This window comes from Indicator indicator, chromosome Z (genome assembly GCF_027791375.1).
Source record: "Indicator indicator isolate 239-I01 chromosome Z, UM_Iind_1.1, whole genome shotgun sequence".
Lineage (NCBI taxonomy): Eukaryota > Metazoa > Chordata > Aves > Piciformes > Indicatoridae > Indicator > Indicator indicator.
Genome location: NC_072053.1, coordinates 63959070 through 63979988, shown reverse-complemented (window position 1 = coordinate 63979988; position 20919 = coordinate 63959070). Strand labels below are relative to the sequence as shown.

General features: G+C 40.4%; 1 protein-coding gene across 5 annotated transcripts in view; it reads left to right on the top strand.

Moving 5' to 3' along the window:
- The window catches only part of PIGG (phosphatidylinositol glycan anchor biosynthesis class G), a 70162-nt gene that overhangs the window by 26355 nt on the left and 22888 nt on the right, over positions 1 to 20919 (top strand). For all 5 annotated transcript variants that reach the window (XM_054397755.1, XM_054397753.1, XM_054397752.1 and 2 more), the window contains 4 exons: positions 2364 to 2821; positions 8956 to 9147; positions 11870 to 12179; positions 16952 to 17115. In XM_054397755.1, the coding sequence (XP_054253730.1) occupies positions 2364 to 2821; positions 8956 to 9147; positions 11870 to 12179; positions 16952 to 17115 (1124 nt within the window). The remainder of the gene's footprint in view (positions 1 to 2363; positions 2822 to 8955; positions 9148 to 11869; positions 12180 to 16951; positions 17116 to 20919) is intronic.

Below are 20919 nucleotides of genomic sequence, written 5' to 3'. Positions count from 1 at the left end.
AGTCTTCTTTTAATGACACTTTAAATAGTTCTGCAACCCTTTACAAATTCCAGAAAAATCATTAAAAAATTTAACTGCTTGTTCATAGCTTCACTGTAATGGCTTGGCAGCTGGAGTAAGTGAAGTATTTACTACTACTCAATTGCATTTTTACCTATTTCTGATAAAAATCAAAACTAATAGTTTTTCAAAGTTAGGGAACAAAAGCTAAAGCTTGTCAGATACAGCTTTTCAGGTTTTTTAGTATGCAGAACGATTTTTTTTTTTAAATTATGTAAACAAAATATCCCTCTTTATTTTAAAATACCCTCTTAATTCTAAAACAGATTTTTCTTCATCTATGTGAGTGTTGAGATATTTTTATTCAATTGTACTTAAAAATTGTTTAGAATATTTGGACTTGGGGGAAAAAATAAGGAGATTGCATCGTGCCTTTTCTCAATAGCTTTCAAAATGATCTGAAACTGCTTTGAAAATATAGGAGTCACTGTGGTCTGTTAATACTCTGTCACAGGAAAGTTATCACCTTTTGGACTCAAAACTGGGTGCAGGGAGCTCAAATGCCAGAAGGGAACAAAATGATAAGTTGCTGCGATGTGAGAGACGGGACGAGTGCCTTTCCCAAAATGCTTCACAAGTGTTTAACACTATTTGGTAAGGTATGTTAGGAAGCCCCCTCTGGCTTTGGTGTCCAGGGCATTTGTCTCACCTTGCTGCTGGCCAGTCCATGCCCCTGTCCCTACCTCTGGCTTAGTCTTTGGGAAGTTAGACAGAGATCCCTCCTCAGTGGCCCTGTGCCCTCACACGTAGATATGCATGCTGGGCGCTCCAGTTGGTGAAGAAAGCTCGGTGATCCGCGGTCACTTTTCCTGTTGCTGATACACTGACCTCTCTTGCACTCTAATCTCTCCAGCTGTGGGCACCACGGGCACACAGTCTGAATGGCCTGTGGTCTCCACTCTAGCTTCTGGTATGTGGACCTTCACATCCTGCAGTCACTGGCATTGCAGGTGTGTGTCTTTAATGACTCCTGATCCCACTCTGTTGCTGGCTTTTGCATTTATTTGCTTTGGTCTCAAGCTGTTGGCATGGATGCTTGTCCCCAGTCACCTTGCAGTGAGACCTTGCAGCACTTATAGGTGGGACTAGAGTGTAGTTGCACAGAAAGATAATTAGGAGAGGATTTAATAAGACAGGATAGACTACAGTGATCAGGTACAGGGCTTAGTCAAAGTGCACTGACTGACACCTGCTTATACATGACTCTGGCCCTTTATCCTTCCTCTTCTCCCTCTGTTCCCTGCCACCTTTCCTTACCACCTGCTCTCCCCCACCTTTAACACTTTCCTGAAGCATTGCTTAATGAGTTTGTATAGATCCACAGGCGCCATTAGATGTCTGTAATAGTCATGGTCTGTCACTTCTCCCTTGTCTGTTATAAAGTCCAGATTGGAGCACTTCAGAACCTTTAGTTTCTTAATGGCCTGCTGATTAATGACTAGAGAGTTTTGATCATCTTTATGATCTTCTTAGTGGTTACTTAACAGGTTTGTCTCTATGTAGTCTTTTGATGGCTTTCTCTATTGCTTCATATTTTCTGAGAACTGAAAAAGTCCTTTACCTGATAACATCAATGAATCAGATGCTCTCACCTTCCACATGTCCTAATGCTTTATTTCAGCCATATCATCAAAGACAGTGAAGATAAGGTAATTCCAAGTGGATGCTGTGAACAGGAAATCAAACTACTGGAAGCATCAGACAAAGAATATTATGGTTTTAGGTAGGCACAGTGTATGAAGTAAATAATAGATAGGTAAGGTTTAAAGTCGATTTTGTGACAAAGCACACATTTCAATCTCAGCAAAGTTAAGGAGTGCTGTCAAAATGTCTCCGAGAAATTGTTGTTAATTTGAGTAGTGAAGGCTGTCACTGTTGAGTTGAGAGTAGCACAGACTTAAATTATTAGGAAGTTACCCATTGTCTCTATCTCGAGTTTGGTTTCTGCAGCATTTCTGTTGTTACTTTTATGAATGTACAATGAGGAGAGAGCTTTTGAACCTTCTGTCACAGGGTAGTGCTAATTTCATCTGTACAGTTGTGATGATTATTCTAAGAGAAATTTATTTCCCTTGAACAGAACACAAGTTTTAGAAGTATGATTATATTGCAGTGCTAGCTAAATAAGCTGCAATAAGATGATTCTTCTGTAATTTTTTTTTTTTTAATTTGTCAAGGTAGTAATTGTCTCATGGTTTATTTTGTTTTCTTACAGGAAATAGCTGTGAGCACACTGTGACTACTTAAGTGGTGTTTTAAAACATACTCAACATATTCAGTGCTATGTTTTCTTTCATTTGCAGAATCCAGTTGCGTCCAGTTCCAGCTGGTCAGAAATAGATGTACTGATTCTGGCTGGAACAGTTGGCCATGTTTTGAGTTTGGGGGCAAGCAGTTTTATAGAAGAGGAACATCAAACCTGGTATTTTCTTATTAATACACTTTGCTTGATGCTGTGTCAGGAACTTTGTAGAAATAATTTTCTTCTGGAAGAAAGTGATCCTCAACACAGCACCACTGTGAAACAAACTTTTGATAGTATCAGGAAAGCCTCTGAGTGCAAGCATATAGATATTTCAGCAACGGATGATTCGAAATTGGGCAAGGCCACCTCTTCAGCTGAATTCATCAAAGGATCAGATAAGTGGATAAGCTTAGCAAGTCCATGGATCATCCTAATTTGCTGTCGGCTACTTCGCTCCTTGAATCAGACAGGTGTCCAGTGGGCTCATCGGCCAGACTTTGGACACTGGTTGACAAGGTATCTGATTTACTGTCATATTTTCTGTCTTATGAAAAATTAATGTAAGTTTTGTTTGGTAAATATGTGTGTCAGTGACATGGACAGTGGAATTGTGTGCACCCTCAGAAAGTTTGTGGATGACATCAAGCTGTGTGGCCCGGTTGACATACTGGAGGGAAAGGGTGCCACCCAGAAGGATCTGGACACACTGGAGAGTTGGGCCCATGCCAATCTCATGATATTCAGCAAGGTCAAGTGCAAAGTCCTGCACCTGGGTTGCAGTACTCCCATCACAAATACAGGCTGGGCAGAGAATGCTTGAGGGCAGTCCTCTCCTCAGGACTGGGGGTGTTGGCTGATGCAGAACTCAACATGAGCTGGCAGTGTGTGCTTGCAGCCTAGAAGGCCAACTGTATCCTGTGCTGCAATCAAAAGAAGTGTGACCAGCTGGACAAGGGAAATGATTCTGCCCCTCTATTCTGCTCTCATGAAGCTCCACCTGGAGTACTGTGTGCAGCTCAGGAGCTCCTAACGGAAGAAGGACACAGATCTTTCAGAGTGGGTCCAGAGGAGGGCCATGAAGATGATCAGAGGACTGGAGCACCTACTTTATGGGGGCAGGCTGAGAGAGCTAGGGCTATTCAATTCTTTCAGTCTTTCAGTCACTTCTTTTGGTCTTTCTTCTCTCCTATGAAGAAAGACTGAGATATCTTGGAGGGGTGGATGGGGGGTTAGTCTTCAGAAGACAAGGCTGTGAGAGGATCTTATCAACATCTATCCAAGGGGTCGGTGTTAAGATGAAGGTGATGGTCACTTTTCAGTGGTGGTCAGTGATAGGACAAGAAACAATGGGTACAAGCTATAACGCAGGAAATTCCCCCTCAACATGAGGAGACTCTTCTTTACAGTGAGGGTGATGGAGCACTGGAGCAGGCTGCCCAGAGAGGCTGTGGGGTCTCCTTCTCTGGAGACTCCCAAAACCTGCCTGGATGCATTCTGGTGTAGCCTACCCTGGGTGATCCTGCTTTGGCAGAGGGTTTGGACTTGATGATCTCCAGAGGTCCCTTCTAACATCCAACATTCTGGGATTTTGTGATTCAGAAGAATCACAGAAGAAGAGAAGGCTCTGGGAAGACCTTATAGTGGCCTTCCAGTACCTGATGGGAGGCCTACAAGAAAGCTGAAGAGGAACTTTTTACAAGGGTTTGTAGTTCCAGGATGAGGGGGAATGGGTTTTAAGCTGGAAGATGGGTTATTTAGACTGGATATTAGGAAGAAATTCTTTACAGTAAGGATGGTCTTCAAGGTCCCTTCCAACCCAAACCACTCTATGCAGTCTCTTTACAGGAAGCATTGCAAACATGCAAACTGAGTAGACAGTGAAGTGTCATAAGGAATTTTGCACAGCCATTTTATGCAGGAGTAATATCTTGTGTACCTGGTTTATAATCTTTGCCCTGCATGCATGTCTGGATTTAAATTTGAAAGATTCTGTCTGGGTTAAGTGTGCTCCCACCTCCAGTTACCTGGTGGCAGGTATGCCCTACAGAGCAGCAAAACCGCTTATAACATTGGGCTGTGGGGACCTGAGGAGATGGCACAGGTAAGACTGCAGCTAGATAAATGTTTCTAGGGCTTCTGCCATTGCCAAGTGAAGTTACAAAACCCCACTTGTCTTTCATATCTGAGAGAGAAACAGTCATTGACAAACTTCTAGGGGCTTTAGAAAGATTGTGCAGTGCTGTGCCATGGCAGCCTAAGAGACGCCATTGGGGCTGACTTCTCACGTTCACTGATGTAATTACTTCTGCCATGTTTAGGCAGCAGGTGAAACAGCAGAACCCTGGCAACTCTGACACAGGTTGGCTTGAGCTACTGTGGAACTACATCCTGATTTAAACCAATGGACCAGTTTTTAGCCTAACAGGAGAATATAGAATCATTTAACCAGTCAGGGTTGGAAGGGACCACAAGGATCATCTAGTTCCAACCCCCCTGCCATGGGCAGGGACACCTCACACTAGAGCAGGCTGGCCAGAGCCTCAGTCAGCCTGGCCTTAAATACCTCTAGGGATGGGTTCTCAATCACCTCCCTACACAACCCATTCCAGGCTCTCACCACTCTCATGGTGAAGAACTTCTTCCTCACTTCCAGGCTGGATCTCCCCACTTCCAGCTTTATTCCATTCCCCTAGTCCTGTCACTACTTGATATCCTAAAAAGTCCCTCCCCAGCTTTCTTGTAGGCCCCCTCCAGATACTGCAAGGCCACAATAAGGTCACCTCAGAGCCTTCTCTTCTCCAGACTGAACAGCCTCAACTCTTTCAGTCTGTCCTCATAGGAGAGGTGCTCCAGCCCTCTGATCATCCTGGTGGCCCTTCTCTGGACAAGTTCCAGCATGTCCAGATCCCTCTTGTAATAGGGGCTCCAGAACTGGCCGAAGTACTCCAGGTGGGTCTCGCCAGAGTGGAGTAGAGGGGAGAATAATATCCCTCGACCTGCTGGCCACACTTCTCCTAATGCAGCCCAGGATCTGGTTGACAGCTCCTGTTGAGCTTCTCATCCACCAGCACCCCCAAGTCCCTCTCCTCAGGGCTGCTCTCAAGCCAGTCACTGCCCAGCCTATATTGGTGCTTGGGATTGCCTCGACCCAGATGCAGGACCCTGCGCTTTGTCTTGTTGAACCTCATGAGGTTGGCTTGTGCCCACCTCTCCAGCCTGTCAAGGTCCCTCTGGATGCCATCCTTTCCCTCCAGTGTGTCTGCTGCACCACACAGCTTGGTGTCATCAGCAAACTTGCTGAGGGTGCACTCAATGCCACTGTCCATGTCACCAACAAAGATGTTGAACAAGACTGGTCCCAGGACTGATCCCTGAGGGACTCCGCTTGTCACTGGCCTCCACTAGGACATGGAGCCATTGTCAGCCACTCTTTGGGTGCGGCCATCAAGCCAGTTCTTTATCCATCTTGTGGTCCACCCATCAAACCCATGTGTCACCAGTTTGGAGACCAGGATGTGGTGTGGGACAGTGTCAAAGGCTTTGCTCAGATCCAGGTAAACGACATCAGTTGCTCATCCCTCATCTATTAATGTTGTGACCTTGTCATAGAAGGCCACCAGGTTTGTCAGGCAGGATTTGCCCTTGGTGAAGCCATGCTGACTGTACCAAATCACCTCTTCACTATTCTTCTGTCTCAGTAGTGCCTCCAGGAGAATCTGCTCCATGATCTTACCAGGCACAGAGGTGAGACTGACTGGCCTGTCATATACTTGAGTTGCCTAGAGTTGAAAGATTGCCTAGATAGCAGCATTTGAAGTGCACATTTTTTGGACTTGAGTTCTGGTTCACTAGACAAGCTTGGAAATACCAGTCAATAACACAACTAAATCTTCATTCATCCTGTGTTTTGCAGAGTATCTGTGAATTGTTCTTTGGCAGCCATGATTGCATTTTCTTTCTTTGGAGTTTTTAATGTCTTTGTTGGTTCTCCTTGATGAGAGAACAAAGTGGTAGAGGTGCCTATTTCCCTAGTATTTTGATCAGGAACGAGATGATATGTTTTCCTTATAGCATATATTAAAAGCTGGTGATAAGCTGAGTTGCATGAAGTGCAAAATGCATTGCTAGTCTGTAAAGTTGATTGTTATTCTATTTTTAGTATGTGTTTAATTTGCATAGTTCTGTCTTAATAGCACTTTCTTTTCTATGATAAAAAATCAGAACCTTATTTAGATCATCTATACCCTTGTTAGTTTGAGTTAAAGCTACTCAGGATTTTTTTTTAACCAGCTTTGTAATTTGTCTTTAAGATAAACTAACAAACAAACTACCCTTTTTTTTTCCTCTGTATTGACCTTTTAGACTTCTGGGCTCTTGCTCAGACTAATATTTTGCTTAGATAGACAGTGCTTAAGGAGCTCATCATGGGAGGTAAAGACTGCTGTACAGGTTTGTGCATGGAAAAATGTAAGCTGCAAAATACAGCTCAGTCTCCCTGTAGTGTATTGAATTTAGATGCTAAGGATGTATTCAGCAGTGCTCAAATAAGGCAAATGTTCTTATTTGCAGAGAGACTCTGCAAAACCTGTGGCAAAGAAAAATAACAAAATACTTCGGTGGGAAAAAGGGCAAAAGAAAATCAGACAGTAGATGAAGTGGAAGAGACCATGCAGTCTCTAATTTGCCTAGAAGTCAGGTTTTCATTCAATTATGAAAATTAATAAATTTTCGTAATTAGTTATTTGGCTGTGAATCTTGGTCAGAGATGATATTTTGATGGTATCAGAGCTGCTGCACACTGTTTGCTCAGTGTGTTGACCAACTCCATTCCCTTGGTAATTAATATGCACTTGACTGCCTAACTGTAAGAACTGTGGCTGAAAGACCTTGAAACTGCAGGTAATCTATACTGACATGAATTCACTTAGAATCACAGAATGGTTGGAGGTGGAGGGGACCTCTAAAGGTTATCTAGTCCAACCTGTCCTGCAGTGAGCAGGGACATCCTCAACTAGATCAGGTAGCCCAGCACTCTGTTGAACCTGACTTTGAATATCGCCAGGGATGGGGCCTCAAGCACATCCCTAGGCAACCCATTCCAGTGCTAGCATCAATCTAAATCTACTCTTGCAGCCTCAAAGCTTTTAAAATTTTCCACAGAAATTCATCTGAAAGATGCAGGACTACTAAGTTAGTTCTTTGTGTTGATCATAAGAGATGATCTGTGCACTATCTTCACAGGTTGCTGCAGCAATCTATTCACTGCTTCTATTATCTTTTCCTGGAGACGAAGAACAATAGTGAGGAGAAAAATCTAGACAACTTTTTCTCTTCCAGGGTGTTCTAGTTGTTAACTCCTCTCACTTTACTGGCTTGCAGAGAGCAGTGTGTCTCTTGGGAGTCTTACTACAGTGTATAAAGTGCTTGACTTGGTTCTGCAGAGAGCTAACAGGAGAATTTTTCTGCCCCATATCCTTTCCTCTGTGACTTTCAAAGCACAACAGCTGAAATAACTATTGGTCAAGCTCCTGAAAAAGCATGTTCTAAGGATCAGGAAAGTAAACTTGTTTGAGGTAGTATAATATTGATTAAATCAAAGATAAAACTGGAGTTTTGTAAGTGTAGTTGGAGTTAATGCAGGTAAGAGCCCAGGCTTGCTGACAGTTTGCTCAAGTTAGTGGCTATCGCACTCTACGTGGTGTTCCTAACACAAGGTAAATCAATGGAAAAATTAGTGGTTCTAGGTCATTTGGGATACTGAGAATATTTGCAGTAGGCAAGGATAGTGCATTACAGTGGATTACTTGAAATTTTATAGCTAGCTATGGTAGTTGTTCAGTGTGGATGACTTTTAAAGGTCCCCTCCAACCCAGTACACTCAGTGAGTCCATTCCATTTTCAGTGCTAATTGACATCACAGTAGATTTAAATATATAATGTTGATAGCATTCTCAATGAAATCCCTTGATTAATGAATGAGTGTTGCTGTTTAAGATGCAGGGGAACAAACTGTCTGTAATCTTCTTGAATGTGATGTAAATTTTGTAACTTACCTCTTATATGTATTGATACAGTGCAAGGTACTGTAGTTGAGTGAAGGAATGACATTGTGTTAATGAGTTTATGTATCTTTTTAAATTAAGTATATTTCTGGTCATTTTGGCTAGATGATGTGTCATATATCTGAAATTAAATTAAATGCATATAAAGTTATTTTCTGTAATGTGGAAATATTTTTGACCGTTCTGCTACAAAACAAAATGCTGTGCTATAACCAAAATGGAGCATTTCAAAATGTATAGATAACAAACCCCTAGTTTAAAACTGTTAGACCCTTTTCCATTATGCAGTATGCAGCCCAGTTTTTGTATAATTAACAGAGTAAGTGGCATATCATGGAACACAGTAATTACACTTTTAAACATGCATGCTTGAATAGAAAACCTCATTAATAAATTATCTGCCTTTCCAAAAATACTATATTTTACACTCTATATACACACACATATACACACACACACAGAGTATATTATTTGTAACAGATGTCAGTGATTCATTTGGAAATCCAGTGTTGTAGCTAAGACTGTGTCAAATGTGTTTAACAGTAATTACAATGCTTTGAAGGTGTTTGTTTTGTTTGTTTTTGCCAGTTCTGAACACAAATCTGAACTCTCCTTCTTGGCTGCAGTCTCCCTACTTCTGATCTTCATTCTGGTTCAAAGAAGATGCTCCCTGGTTTCAAAAATTGCTATGGCACTTGGGCTCCTGGGAGTCTACAGTTACCGTGCAGCTATTGGAAATGTCATATTTCCATGGCAACGTGACAGCAAAGAGATTTCCAAGTGAGTTAATCAACAGATATGTAACTCTATTTCTAGAGAGGTGTTAATGCTTTGGATATCAGGGGATGAGGTGGGAGGAGACGTTTTATCTAGGCTGAAATCACACTGTTATGAATATAACTCGTATTTTGTAGGCAGCCAGCACTCACTTTTTGGGTGTGTGCATAAATTTGAGCCCCATGAAGTGTTGTCTTTTGCTATGACGGTTCTAGTGGTCATAGTTCGTATATTTGCTACAAAGAGACTCCAAATGCACCATCTCCTCTTGTTCTAGATTGACTTACCACATAAAACAGAGAGCATGCCAAACTCATTTAGCTACTTCTAGTTTTGGAAATGCTTAGGCAGTGATTAGGAGAGTTGCTTTTCTGCCTCTTGAATTTGCAGGTGAGTGTTCTGTAATGTATGGCCCTTCAAAATGCAGCCAAATTCTTCTTGAGACCTAATCTATGCTGCACAATGCATACTGAAGATTTCATGTGGGCATAGTTTCTTATAGAACTAGTCTGTAACTGTAAGGAAGCTGTTAGCTTTTTCAACAATTGCTACTTCTGGAATGCAGCTAAGTGGCTTTAGTTTTCTTATGATACTTTTTACTGTTGGATTTTACCTGACTCTGCAGTCTCCAAGTTTTTCTAAATACCAGAGAGTTGCAGAAAATTTCCAGAGTCAGTTTGAACATTTGATGAGAAGGAAGGGATCATGAAAGAGGAGTTACAAACCAATCATCTTCTAGATGTAACAAACTTCCTTCATTTTGAATTTGATATGGATACAAATGACACTGAAGATTTACAAGATGTGCTGTGGTAGAAAAACCCTGCAGGAGGAAATATTGGGAGATACAGAATATGACGTTTGCTAGTGAAACATGTTTTCTAAGTTGTGTGAATATGTTTGGAATATTTTATGGTAATAATTATATCAGATTTACCAGAGATACTGAAAAAGGGTACTGAATTTCTGCATTAGAAACATAGGAACTCTCTAAGCTTTACTTTTTTTACTTCTTCCCTAAGGACAAAGCTCTGAGCTTTACAGGGGTTTTAAAAAGGCTTGCTATTTAAGGGAACAAAATAGTAAAGCCCCTTTGTACATACCATTAGGCATAAGTTTGAACCTCATAAAGCTAAACCACAGAACAGAGCGGAGATTTAGGAAGGTCACACTACTATCTTGTGGTGATTTTGCCTTTTTTCTTGGTTCTGTGGGTACAAAATGAAAATGGAATATGTAAATACTGTTTCTTATTATTTCTTCTCTCTCTTTTTTAAAAATTCCTTTTTCTGTATGTGAAAAAGAAAGACTGAATTCCAGTTCATGTGTTAATAACTGTGTGAGAAGGAAGATGATATTCCAAAGACTGAAAAAAAACCCAAACCCAAACCCACCATTATTAAAAGGAGAAACATTTTTTAATAGAAATTTTCGCTAATGATGTTTTCTGTGATCACCTAATTATACTAGTTACATCAAGTGTGGCTATGCTTTTGCTATTTTTAGTGAAATGGTGTCATTTTCTATAGATTAGTAAGTCAAAGAATCCACAGTTCTGTCTGAATTACATTAACTTTGTAGAAGGCCATACTGGGTCACTACTCATGTGTAAATTGATTGGTACATTAAATTATGGATAAAATGTGTAGTTAATACAGATTTTTGCAAGATTAAAAAAATACTTTATGGCCACAGAAGTTTTAGTATGCTCATTTTTTTCATTTCATTAGATTATTATTATATCTTAGCTGACACTAACATGATCTGTGACCTTTTTTCTCACAGTAAACGTGGGAATATCAGTGCATTCTGATGGATATTTACTTTCACTGTCTTTATTCCCTGGACCTTGCACTTTTAGAATTATATATCAATATTTTTAAGTGTCATTGTCAGCTTTTTGGGAAGGATGCTGTGTTTGTTTTTCAAAAGACATCTTTCACTGGCCAATTAATTTATATATGCAGTGAACATAGAAGTAGATATTAATTATACAACTTTAAACAGCAATTTTTTTAGTAACAAGATTGCTTAGGGATTTGAAAAACTTGTGCAGTAACAAGGAAACAATGTGCTGATATAAGCCAACATATGTGTGTCTGTGCAGCTGTGTGACAGGTGAGAAAAGACCTGAAGTGTGCAGAAATGTTAAAGTGAAATAAGGGTCATCAGACACTATCACTCTTGTTTTGGTTGGCTAAAAAGTAACATAAGTTTATGTTAATGAGTTGTGAAAAATCAGCTTAAACGCAATAATAGGGTTTTTTTTAAGTCAATTTAATTCCTGAAATAAAGTTTCCATATCACTCTTAAGGAATATTTTGGGGGAAATTCATTATGCTGTATAAATGGCATATTTATATGAATCTATTTATGGATCTAGAGCACGAATAATAATAACAAATTTATTTTGGGTACATTAATTGACGTATTATTTTATTTTTGAATGTTAGGTTGCTTTAGCTATTAGCACAAGCTGTTTTCTTTGCTGAAGTTGATTAGGAGGTGGTATAATTTAGGTGTGGACTATTTTTAGAGTCTATTTATTTGAGAAAGCTCTCTCACGAAACTGGCCAATACTAGCCATAGAATTTAACGTGTTTGGCAGAACTGCTTTGGCCTCACACCTAGCTTTAGAGATTTTCTGATCTATGAAATAGGTATTATTAAGTAACTCACCTTTGTTTTATTTACTGTATTATTTACTTTTTTATTTCTTCTTTAGGGGGATTACTGAAGCTCGTTTTGTTTATGTATTCGTTCTTGGCATAGTCTTCACTGGCACTAAAGATTTACTAAAGTCACAAGTTATTTCTGCAGACTCCAGCATAAAGTGTACAGGATTATGGGAAGTGTATAGTGGATTGGTTCTGCTATCAGCCCTTCTATTTAGACCTCACAATTTACCAGTCTTGGTGTTTTGTCTGCTGATTCAGACGATGATGACAAAATATATCTGGAGACCCTTGAAATTTGATGCAGCACAGATTACTATCATGCACTACTGGTTTGGCCAAGCTTTCTTCTATTTTCAGGTAAGCTGAATACTCTCCCTGCTTTTTGAAAGAAATACTCTCCATTGTGATTAAAATGGCAGCTAAATCTCAGAGTGGAATTCACTGAGTTCTCAGAAAGTTTTCTGATGCATTGTTAAAGTTTTGTTTTCAGAATCAAGGAGGGATGCATACCTTTGTAACTTGTCTTCGATGTAGATTTCTGAAAGTGTTAAAAATATCAGATGCCTGTACAAGGGATTGATTTGGGTCTGTTAGTGGCCCATTTCAGGTTTTTGTTCCTGATTCTTGAGGCTTTTGCAGTATCATAATAGAAAAGACTGGATGAGGCACTTAGTGGATTAGTTAGAGTTGGGTGATTGGTTGGATTTGATGATCTTGGAGGTCGCTTCTAACCTGTCTGATTCTGTGATTCTGTGTGATCTGCATGCAGTATAAGACTGAAGGGAAGTTCTGTGTGACAAGGTAGTGTCTCTTACGAGAATCAAAACTATCTGCCTTTCTTTGCAAATAAGGTTGCAATTCCACAAAAACATTCCTTAATACTAATGTTGGAGAGGTTCCTTCCACTTCTAATAATGTAGAGAACTTAGTGTAGCAGACCATTTTAAGAGGGCATTTGTGAAGTTGGGAATCAGGCTGGTTGTGGTTTAGGAGGACAGACTTTCTTTTATATTGTAAAAAAAAATTTTGTTTAGGTAGGCAGCTCTGATTATGGCCTTATGAGATGAGCCTTTAGTGGGGTTGGTAAGAGGCTGAAAGCAAAGACCTCTCAGTACTGAGGTACAAAGAAAAAGCAGCTGCACTGTTTAGTGATAGGTAGGCTGGAAAGAAAATCCTAGTTATGGAAAAGAGACTTAATTAAAAAATGCTTTGAATGTTTCCATAAAGCACCAATTTTGAATGATGATCAATTCTTGGTACCATTGGCTGAGAATTTCACAGAGCCATCACATCACAGAGAAGTTGAGACTGATATGGTGGGAGCCTGTTATAGACTAACCAGGATGAAGAAGTGGATGAAATATTCTATAAGCAGTTGGGAAAGGCTTGATGATTGCTACCCCTTGCTCTTATGGGGGACTTTAACTTCCCAGATGTCTGCTGGAAATAAAATACAGCAGAGAGAACTGTTCCAGTGGCTCCTGGAGTGTGTGGAAGATAACTTCCTGACACAGCTGGTGAGGGAGCCAACCAGGGAAGGTGCCCTCCTTGGCCTGATGCTCATGGACAGAGAAAGACTTGTGAGGGAAGTAACTGTTGGAGGCTGCCTAGGGCACAGCGGTCATGAAATCATAGAGGTTTCAGTTCTTGGGGATGTAAAGAAGGGGGTCAATAAAACTGCCACCTTGGACTTCCAGAGGGCAAGCTTTGACCTGTTCAGGAGACTGATTGACAAAGTGCCTTGTGAGGCAGTCCTTAGGATAAAGCAATCTGGGAAGGCTGGATGTACTTCAAGAAGGAAGTCTTAAAGGTGCAGGACAGGCTGTCCCCATGTGCCAAAAGAGGATCCAGCAGGGAAGGAGACTGACTTGGCTGAATGGAGAGCTTTGTCTGGAACCACTCGCATGGGACTCCCACCTCCCAAACACATAGAGGTAACTTCTGCTTCCCGTGTGTTACAGATACTGTCTTCTCACAACAACGGTTTCTCTGTTTATGCACACCTCTTGCCGCAGATGCAGGCCCTCAAGCTTTAAGTGTTTGCAAGAGGCCCATAAATGAGTGACCTCAGAAGGCATAGATGATTTTGTGTGGTTATGTACACTTCCCAACTCGTCCTTACTTACATGATGGAAGATGAAACTCTGAAAGTGCCCATACTTTTCACAGTGTAGTAACGGATTTTAAATTTTTGAAAAAAACTGTTTAGTCTTTTTTCTGTAGTTCATTGGACTAACAGGCAGGTTACAGGCTTGGTGACAGCTTTCAGATCCTCTCCTTGCTTCTTTGCCTTCCAGTGAAGCTACACCATTCTTACTGAGTGAACTGCAGGTGTGTCCCCAGTTTAGCAACAGCCTGTCTTGTACATGACCATCAACTGACCATGACCAATTTTGACTGTCTTATGAAAGGGCTGTGTTTTGGAGTATGTGTCATTTTTTCTCAAGTACTGAATTAAGGAAGTACAACTGAGCTGGTTCTCCTGGAAAGGTCCATGAAGTTATCAGCTTCAGTCTTGAGCTCTTCTGTTCAGCCTGCCTTGGTATCAGCTAGTCATTTATTTACTGCCTGTTAAGCGAGTGTAACCTGTGCTTGAAGGCTAAGGGAGAGATGTGAAGAGAGCACAACTGTATTATTAGTCATGGTGTGCATTGCTGGCATAGATTTATGGCTTCCCTGACTTCCTTTCCTAAAGCTGTGTGCTTACTAGAGCTACCACTATTAATCTGGCTGGGTTCAGTGGTACTAGGTTTTTAATCTCCAGACAGGCATAAAGATCTAATGTAGCATACAGAAATGCTGGCGGGTTTATGGAAGAAGTACAGAAATTGAAAACACTGAAATTTGTTGTTTATGTAGATCAGATTGAATACTAAATTTATGCTAGCTAAATGAGGCAGGAGAAAAAAACGTGAACTGACTATAAACCCTTTCCATGTGAAAATAGGAGACAGATGAGGAGAATTACTTTTTGCATATGTCCTGGTATGATTAGGAGAATGTGACTTCATGCCCATATTGCTAAGCCTTTATTAAATTTTCATAGGCAAGAGGGTACATAATGACAAAAGCAGTAACTCTGTCTTGCTAAGTGTGGAATATAAGTGGTGGCATTTTTAATGTGGCAGTGAGTAAAAATAGCATTGTTTAGGATAGCATATTTAATGAATGAGATAGTGTTCTTTCCAAAAAATACTGTAGGATCTTGGAAGACTTTAAGAAAGTACAGCTGTAGAAATCCTAAGAGTAGACAGTAAGCAAGGCTTGGAGGAGCTGATGCTATTTTTCATTAATCAGTTGGTATAGCTGATAAAAATGGAGGGAAAAAAATGAAGTGCCAGAGTGGAAGCTAATATTTTGATCTTAAGTAAGAAAAAAAAAAAAAGTCCCATAAATTAAGCACCATCAAAAATAAATGCCTTCAGCTTACGCTTGGTTTAGCATTCTACACTTGCTCCCTCCCATCAGATATTTTTAAACACTGAGAAGAACTTACTAAGCCTTCCTTTCTTGAGGCCATCCCAGTTCTCTCAGCATTCCTTGTATGGCAGAGGGTCGGGATCAAACATCATGTTTGTGGCCTGTCAGTGGACTTACTTCAGTATGCCCATGTCTCTTCCATCTCAGGGAGCCCACACTGGACACAAGCTGCCCAGTATGGCCTCACCAGTGCTGAGCAGAGGGGAAGGATTGCTTCCCTCAACTCGCTGGCAGTGATTTTCCTAATGCAGCCCAGGGTGCTGTTGGTCACCTATTACTGCAAGAACGTAGTGCTGGCTTATTCTCCATTTATCCAACAGGACCCCCCAGGTCCTTCTTTGCAAAGATGCTTTTTCAATATGGCTTCTACATAAAATACATAGCTTACTGCCCTCTCATGCTTCCCTCACATGCCAAGGGTATCTTCATGGTAGGATAGATGGGGCTGGTGACTAGTGATAATGACCTCTCAATGCTTCTGTCTACATGGGTGGCTCTTTTTTCTCCTAAATCTCTTCTTTCAAACTTAAGTAGAGTTCAGTTTTAACTAGCATGCAGTTCTTTGTACATCTGTCCTTGTTTGGCATAGTCACCTACAACACTATAAAAAATAAAAGAGATTTATTTTATTGTATGTACTGGTTGTTACACTTGTTTGTAAATACAATATTTGTACTGTCATTTATCGTGTTAATGTAAAATGAAATCTCTTCTTTCTAAAATAAGATTTTAGAGCTGTTTCAGGAACAGGTTTTTTTGCTGTCCCTGGTGCCTAGTTATTTATGTTTTTGTAAAAGCTGCCTATTTTCTTTTCCTTCGTTTTGTTCTCTGGATTTCATGGACACCCCAATTATGTGTATTTGATGACAGCATTTCCTAGCTAGGGTTACTTGCTCTTCAAGAAGACTGCAGTCGCTAAGGTGAGAGGAGATGAGGTTGGAGGAAAAGGCAGAGCTGCCACTCCATGCTGCTGAGACTGGGTCTGAGTATATTGGTGGTGACAGCCTTCACGTTTGGCTTGTTCTGAGATTGTGTGGGGGAAAAAGAAAAATTGGTGGTTAAATGTTAAAATGCTGCTGCTGAAGCAACCAATCAGCTTCTCCAGGTACGGGAAGAATATCTGAGAGCTTTTGCGCTAGTCTGAGGAAACCTGTTGGCAGCCTGCTAAACTAAGAAATATTCTGCTGTAATCACAGGTGATGTAGTGTTCCACTGCAGCTGTGAATTAGAGCCTCGTTGTCGCTAAGGACAAGAAATATTTACTTCCAAGTGTAATTCTAGGCAACAGACCTGAAATCTTGTGTTTGAACCATGTATGACAAAAAATAAACTTTTTAAAACTTTTTTTCCCTTCATTACTGTGACTGAAATCAGCAAATGTAAACACTTCTTTCTGATGTAATTTATTAAACAGGCATGTTAATTTGCAAGCAAAGTAAGACAAGCAAAAGACCATGCTGCTCATGCTTCATTGATTTGTAAATCCTAAAGAGAAACTCCTTTTTGATAAGCTATTTTATTGAAACTCTGATGTAAAGAATATGGCTGTACTGTAAAGTGACTGATGCAATAATTAATATTATTCTAATGTTTTCTAAATGTTTCTTTGGAGATATTGGAATCTTTACCTTTTTTACTTCTGTTTTCAGGGAAATTCAAATGGCATTGCTACTGTGGATATTTCAGCAGGTTTTGTGGGACTAGAAGGCTATGTGGAGATACCAGCTATCTTCCTTACTGCATTTGCAACATATGCAGGACCTTTGCTTTGGGCTATTCATCTGCTGTGTTACTTGAGTTCTGAATTCAGCAGGTAACTATGTTTTGCATTAAAGTAGTGCTCCTTTATGTACTGCAGATATAAATACTGCCTATATAATGTATACTTTTTCAGATAAATGGTTTTGTTCACGTAACTTTTTTCGTTTGGAAATTGTTTTTCTGTTAAGAAGATACATGTTCTTTTCTTTGGTGTGAGTTTGTGTCACCTCGCCCTTCCAGTTTTATTTTCTCTGAAGAAGTTTTGCACTGGAAATATACATGAATGTTTTACTAATTTTGTTTCGTAGTTCTCAGTTTTCTGTGCTAAATTGCTTAAAATTTTATTATATTTTGTTGTAACAATGTGTTCTGCCTAAAAACATTTTTCTTGGGACCGATTAATTAGGGCTCCTGAGAAGGACTTTTTAAAGCACTAGAATACAATTCAAATTTAACTAGCATGCTGTTCTTTGTATATTTGTCCTTCTTTGGCATAGTGACATCAACGTTTTAAAAATAAAATATATTTATTTTATTATGTTACTGGTTATTACAGTCATTTGTAACTACAGTATTTATACTGTTGTGTATCTTGTATAGTGAATAGGTTAATGTAAAACGAATTGGTGCAATTGGAATTTTAAGAAGATGTAGTTGAAAAATGCTTTCGTAATTTACAGTCTATGTGTAAAATCCAACTGAACTCTGTAATATTCCATGCCGTTTCATGCCCTCATCCAGGACATTCAAATTTAGAGATGAAGCATGGCTAAAATAGAGAGAGGAGTTGTAAATTCTGTATCTTGTAATACCAGTGAACAGATGCACAAACCTGATATATTTGCAGAGAAAGAACATTTGATGGTGACTAAATTCTTACCGTCTCAGAGTCTTTTCTCTGTTATCTGTGGGAGTTAAATATAAGGTGTTTTTTTGTTTGTTTGTTTTTTGTTTGTGGGGGTTTTTTGTTTGTTTGTTTTAATATATTTTTTAAACAACGAACAAAATGTTGCAGTAGGCTTGGCAGGTTGGATTGTAGACAGCACTTAGTTTATTACAACTCTTTGCCTTATGCATTGTCATCCTCTGTAAACATTTGACTTCCTTTCATTGTACAGTGTCATCCAGTGTTACTCAGTTGGTGGTTTTGCTTTCTGTCTTCTGTATTCTCCTTTCACTTGATTTTTTTGGTCTGTGCCTAAGCTGTGTGCTTGTGATGGCACGTGTATGCTCATCAAAGCTGTAAGGAGATGGGATGCCCATCTGACCAAGCTCCATTGACCTAGTGGAGGTTTTTGAACCCAGAATGACCTCTTCTAACAGGCTGCATTCCTGTATGGTCATTGTGTCCATTGCTCTGCATTAACAGGCACCTGCAACAGGTGGAGTTACTATTCACATTATTGACTGATTTGGCTGTCTGCCACGCTCCTCTCTAAAAATGTCTAGTCCTCTCTACCTTATTGCAGTGGAATTGTACAGCCCAATGCTAGGCCATTGTAATTGCTTTAGCAATGCATTCCTTAGTGTGGATTGATACTCACTGTAGAACACTGCCTTTTGGCCTGGGATTAGTTACCTTGAAGCCCTCTTTGGTTTTACATATGTTGATATTAAATATTGGTCTTTAATGCCTCTGAAAACCATCTTTTCAAATTTGTTTTCTTCAGGAAGGGTAGCTGTGGAACAGACCAAATATTGATGTCTAGATTTGTATAAGTACAGAAACCCTTTTCTCGAATTTTGGTATCTTGACACCAAACTCAATTGTAACTGTTTTCCATGCTCCTCAGTTTAGCTACTGCTTTGCTCCGTCAGTACATGTTCCCAGTATCCATGCTCTTTGAGTTTTCTCCATGCTTTCAACTATCTTTAAAAAATAATTACCATGTACATATAAAAAGCTCTGCCTCTTGTCTTCTGGTAAATACGTGACCCATGACTCGGTATTACATTCTATTAACCTATTGTTTCCCCCCAATTCTTTAATACATCTGCCATGCTTTGTTTAAAATAGAGCTAGATTTTTAGCAGTTCCTCTTTACATCTTTTATTATTACACTGTAGGTACTTTGCAAATGAACTCTTGCTTATGCTTGGAGGACTCCAAGCACAGTGGAATAAACCATCTCAGTGTCATTGTCTGGGGAGGGAGTGAAAAAGAGTAAGAGCTACAGAAATGTCATTAGATAGCTGAATTTTTTTCTGTTTAAACCCTAAACTACAGCCTGGGATCAACACTAATGTACAATGAAGAGAAAGTGATACCATATAGCATGTTTTTTCAAAGCTCTTCTAACTAAATACTAAAAAACCATCTAACAAAAATCTTTGAGGGTCTGTACTTGTTAAGTATTGTTTCAAGTAATGTGCCTCTCTAGTGGTGTTGATTGTTCTGATGTTTTCTAGGTTGAATTTTTTGTAGATGAAAAGCTCAGATAGTAGTGTTATCAGGCACAGGGCTGGTTTAAGCTGCTCTCAAGTGGGCATCTGTGATTTGTAATCCCCACATGATTTATTTAAGTAGATTCCTTCAAGCAGCTTGTATCTGTAACCATTTTAAGGTTCATTTGGGTCAAGTGGTAAGGTTGTTTCTTCAGTGAAACAGTGTATAACTCTGGACTGGAATCTCTGTTGCTGCTGAGACTTGTTTAAATTGGTATGTTACGGTGCTTGGACATTGTTCTGTAGACTTCTCAGTTAATTCCTGTGTTCTGTTGTTGCTGGCTAAACGTTTGTCTCATTACTTTGTCATTATTCCTTGGAGCCAAAGCTGAAACTGTAAAATGCAAAGGTTTAGCTTTTTCATGTGTTTTCTAAAATGTATGGAACACTGAGCTTTTAAAAACAATGCTAGATGCTTTAGAATGTTCTTTATAGGGGCTTCCTGTTAACTTTTCTATAACCAATATGCCTTAGCCAGTGAAATTCAAACGGCTGGAGGGCTGTGCCCAGAGTGGTGGTGAATGATGCCACATCCAGCTGGAGGCCACTCACTAGTGTTGTCCCCACAGGGATCAGTTCTGGGCCCCATCCTTTTGAATATCTTTATTGATGATCTGGATGAGGGGATTGAGTCCATCATCAGTAAATTTGCAGATGACACCAAGCTGGGAGCAGGTGTTGATCTGTTAGAAGGTAGAAGGGCTCTGCAGAGGGACCATGACAGGCTGGACAGATGGGCAGAGTCCAACATGATGGCATTCAACAAGTCCAAGTGCCAGGGGCTGCACTTTGGCCACAGCAACCCCATGCAGAGCTACAGGCTGGGGACAGAGTGGCTGGAGAGCAGCCAGGCAGAAAGGGACCTGGGGGTACTGGTTGACAGCTGCCTGAACATGAGCCAGCAGTGTGCCCAGGTGGCCAAGAAGGCCAATGGCATCCTGGCCTGTATCAGGAATAGTGTGGCCAGTAGAAGCAGGGAAGACATTGTACCCCTGTACACAGCACTGGTTAGGCCACACCTTGAGTACTGTGTCCAGTTCTGGGCCCCTCAGTTTAAGAAGGACATTGAGATACTTGAACGTGTTGAGAGAAGGGCAACGAGGATGATGAGAGGCCTCAAACATAAGCCCTATGAGGAGAGGCTGAGGGAGCTGGGGTTGTTTAGCCTGGAGAAGAGGAGACTCAGGGGTGACCTCATTGCTGTCTACAACTACCTGAAGGGAGGTTGTAGCCAGGAGGGGGTTGGTTTCTTCTCCCAGGCAACCAGCACCAGAACAGGAGGACACAGTCTCAAGCTGTGCCAGGGGAGGTTTAGGCTGGAGGTGAGGAGAAAGTTCTTCACAGAGAGAGTTGTTAGATGTTGGAATGTGCTGCCCAGGGAGGTGGTGGAGTCACCATCCCTGGAAGTGTT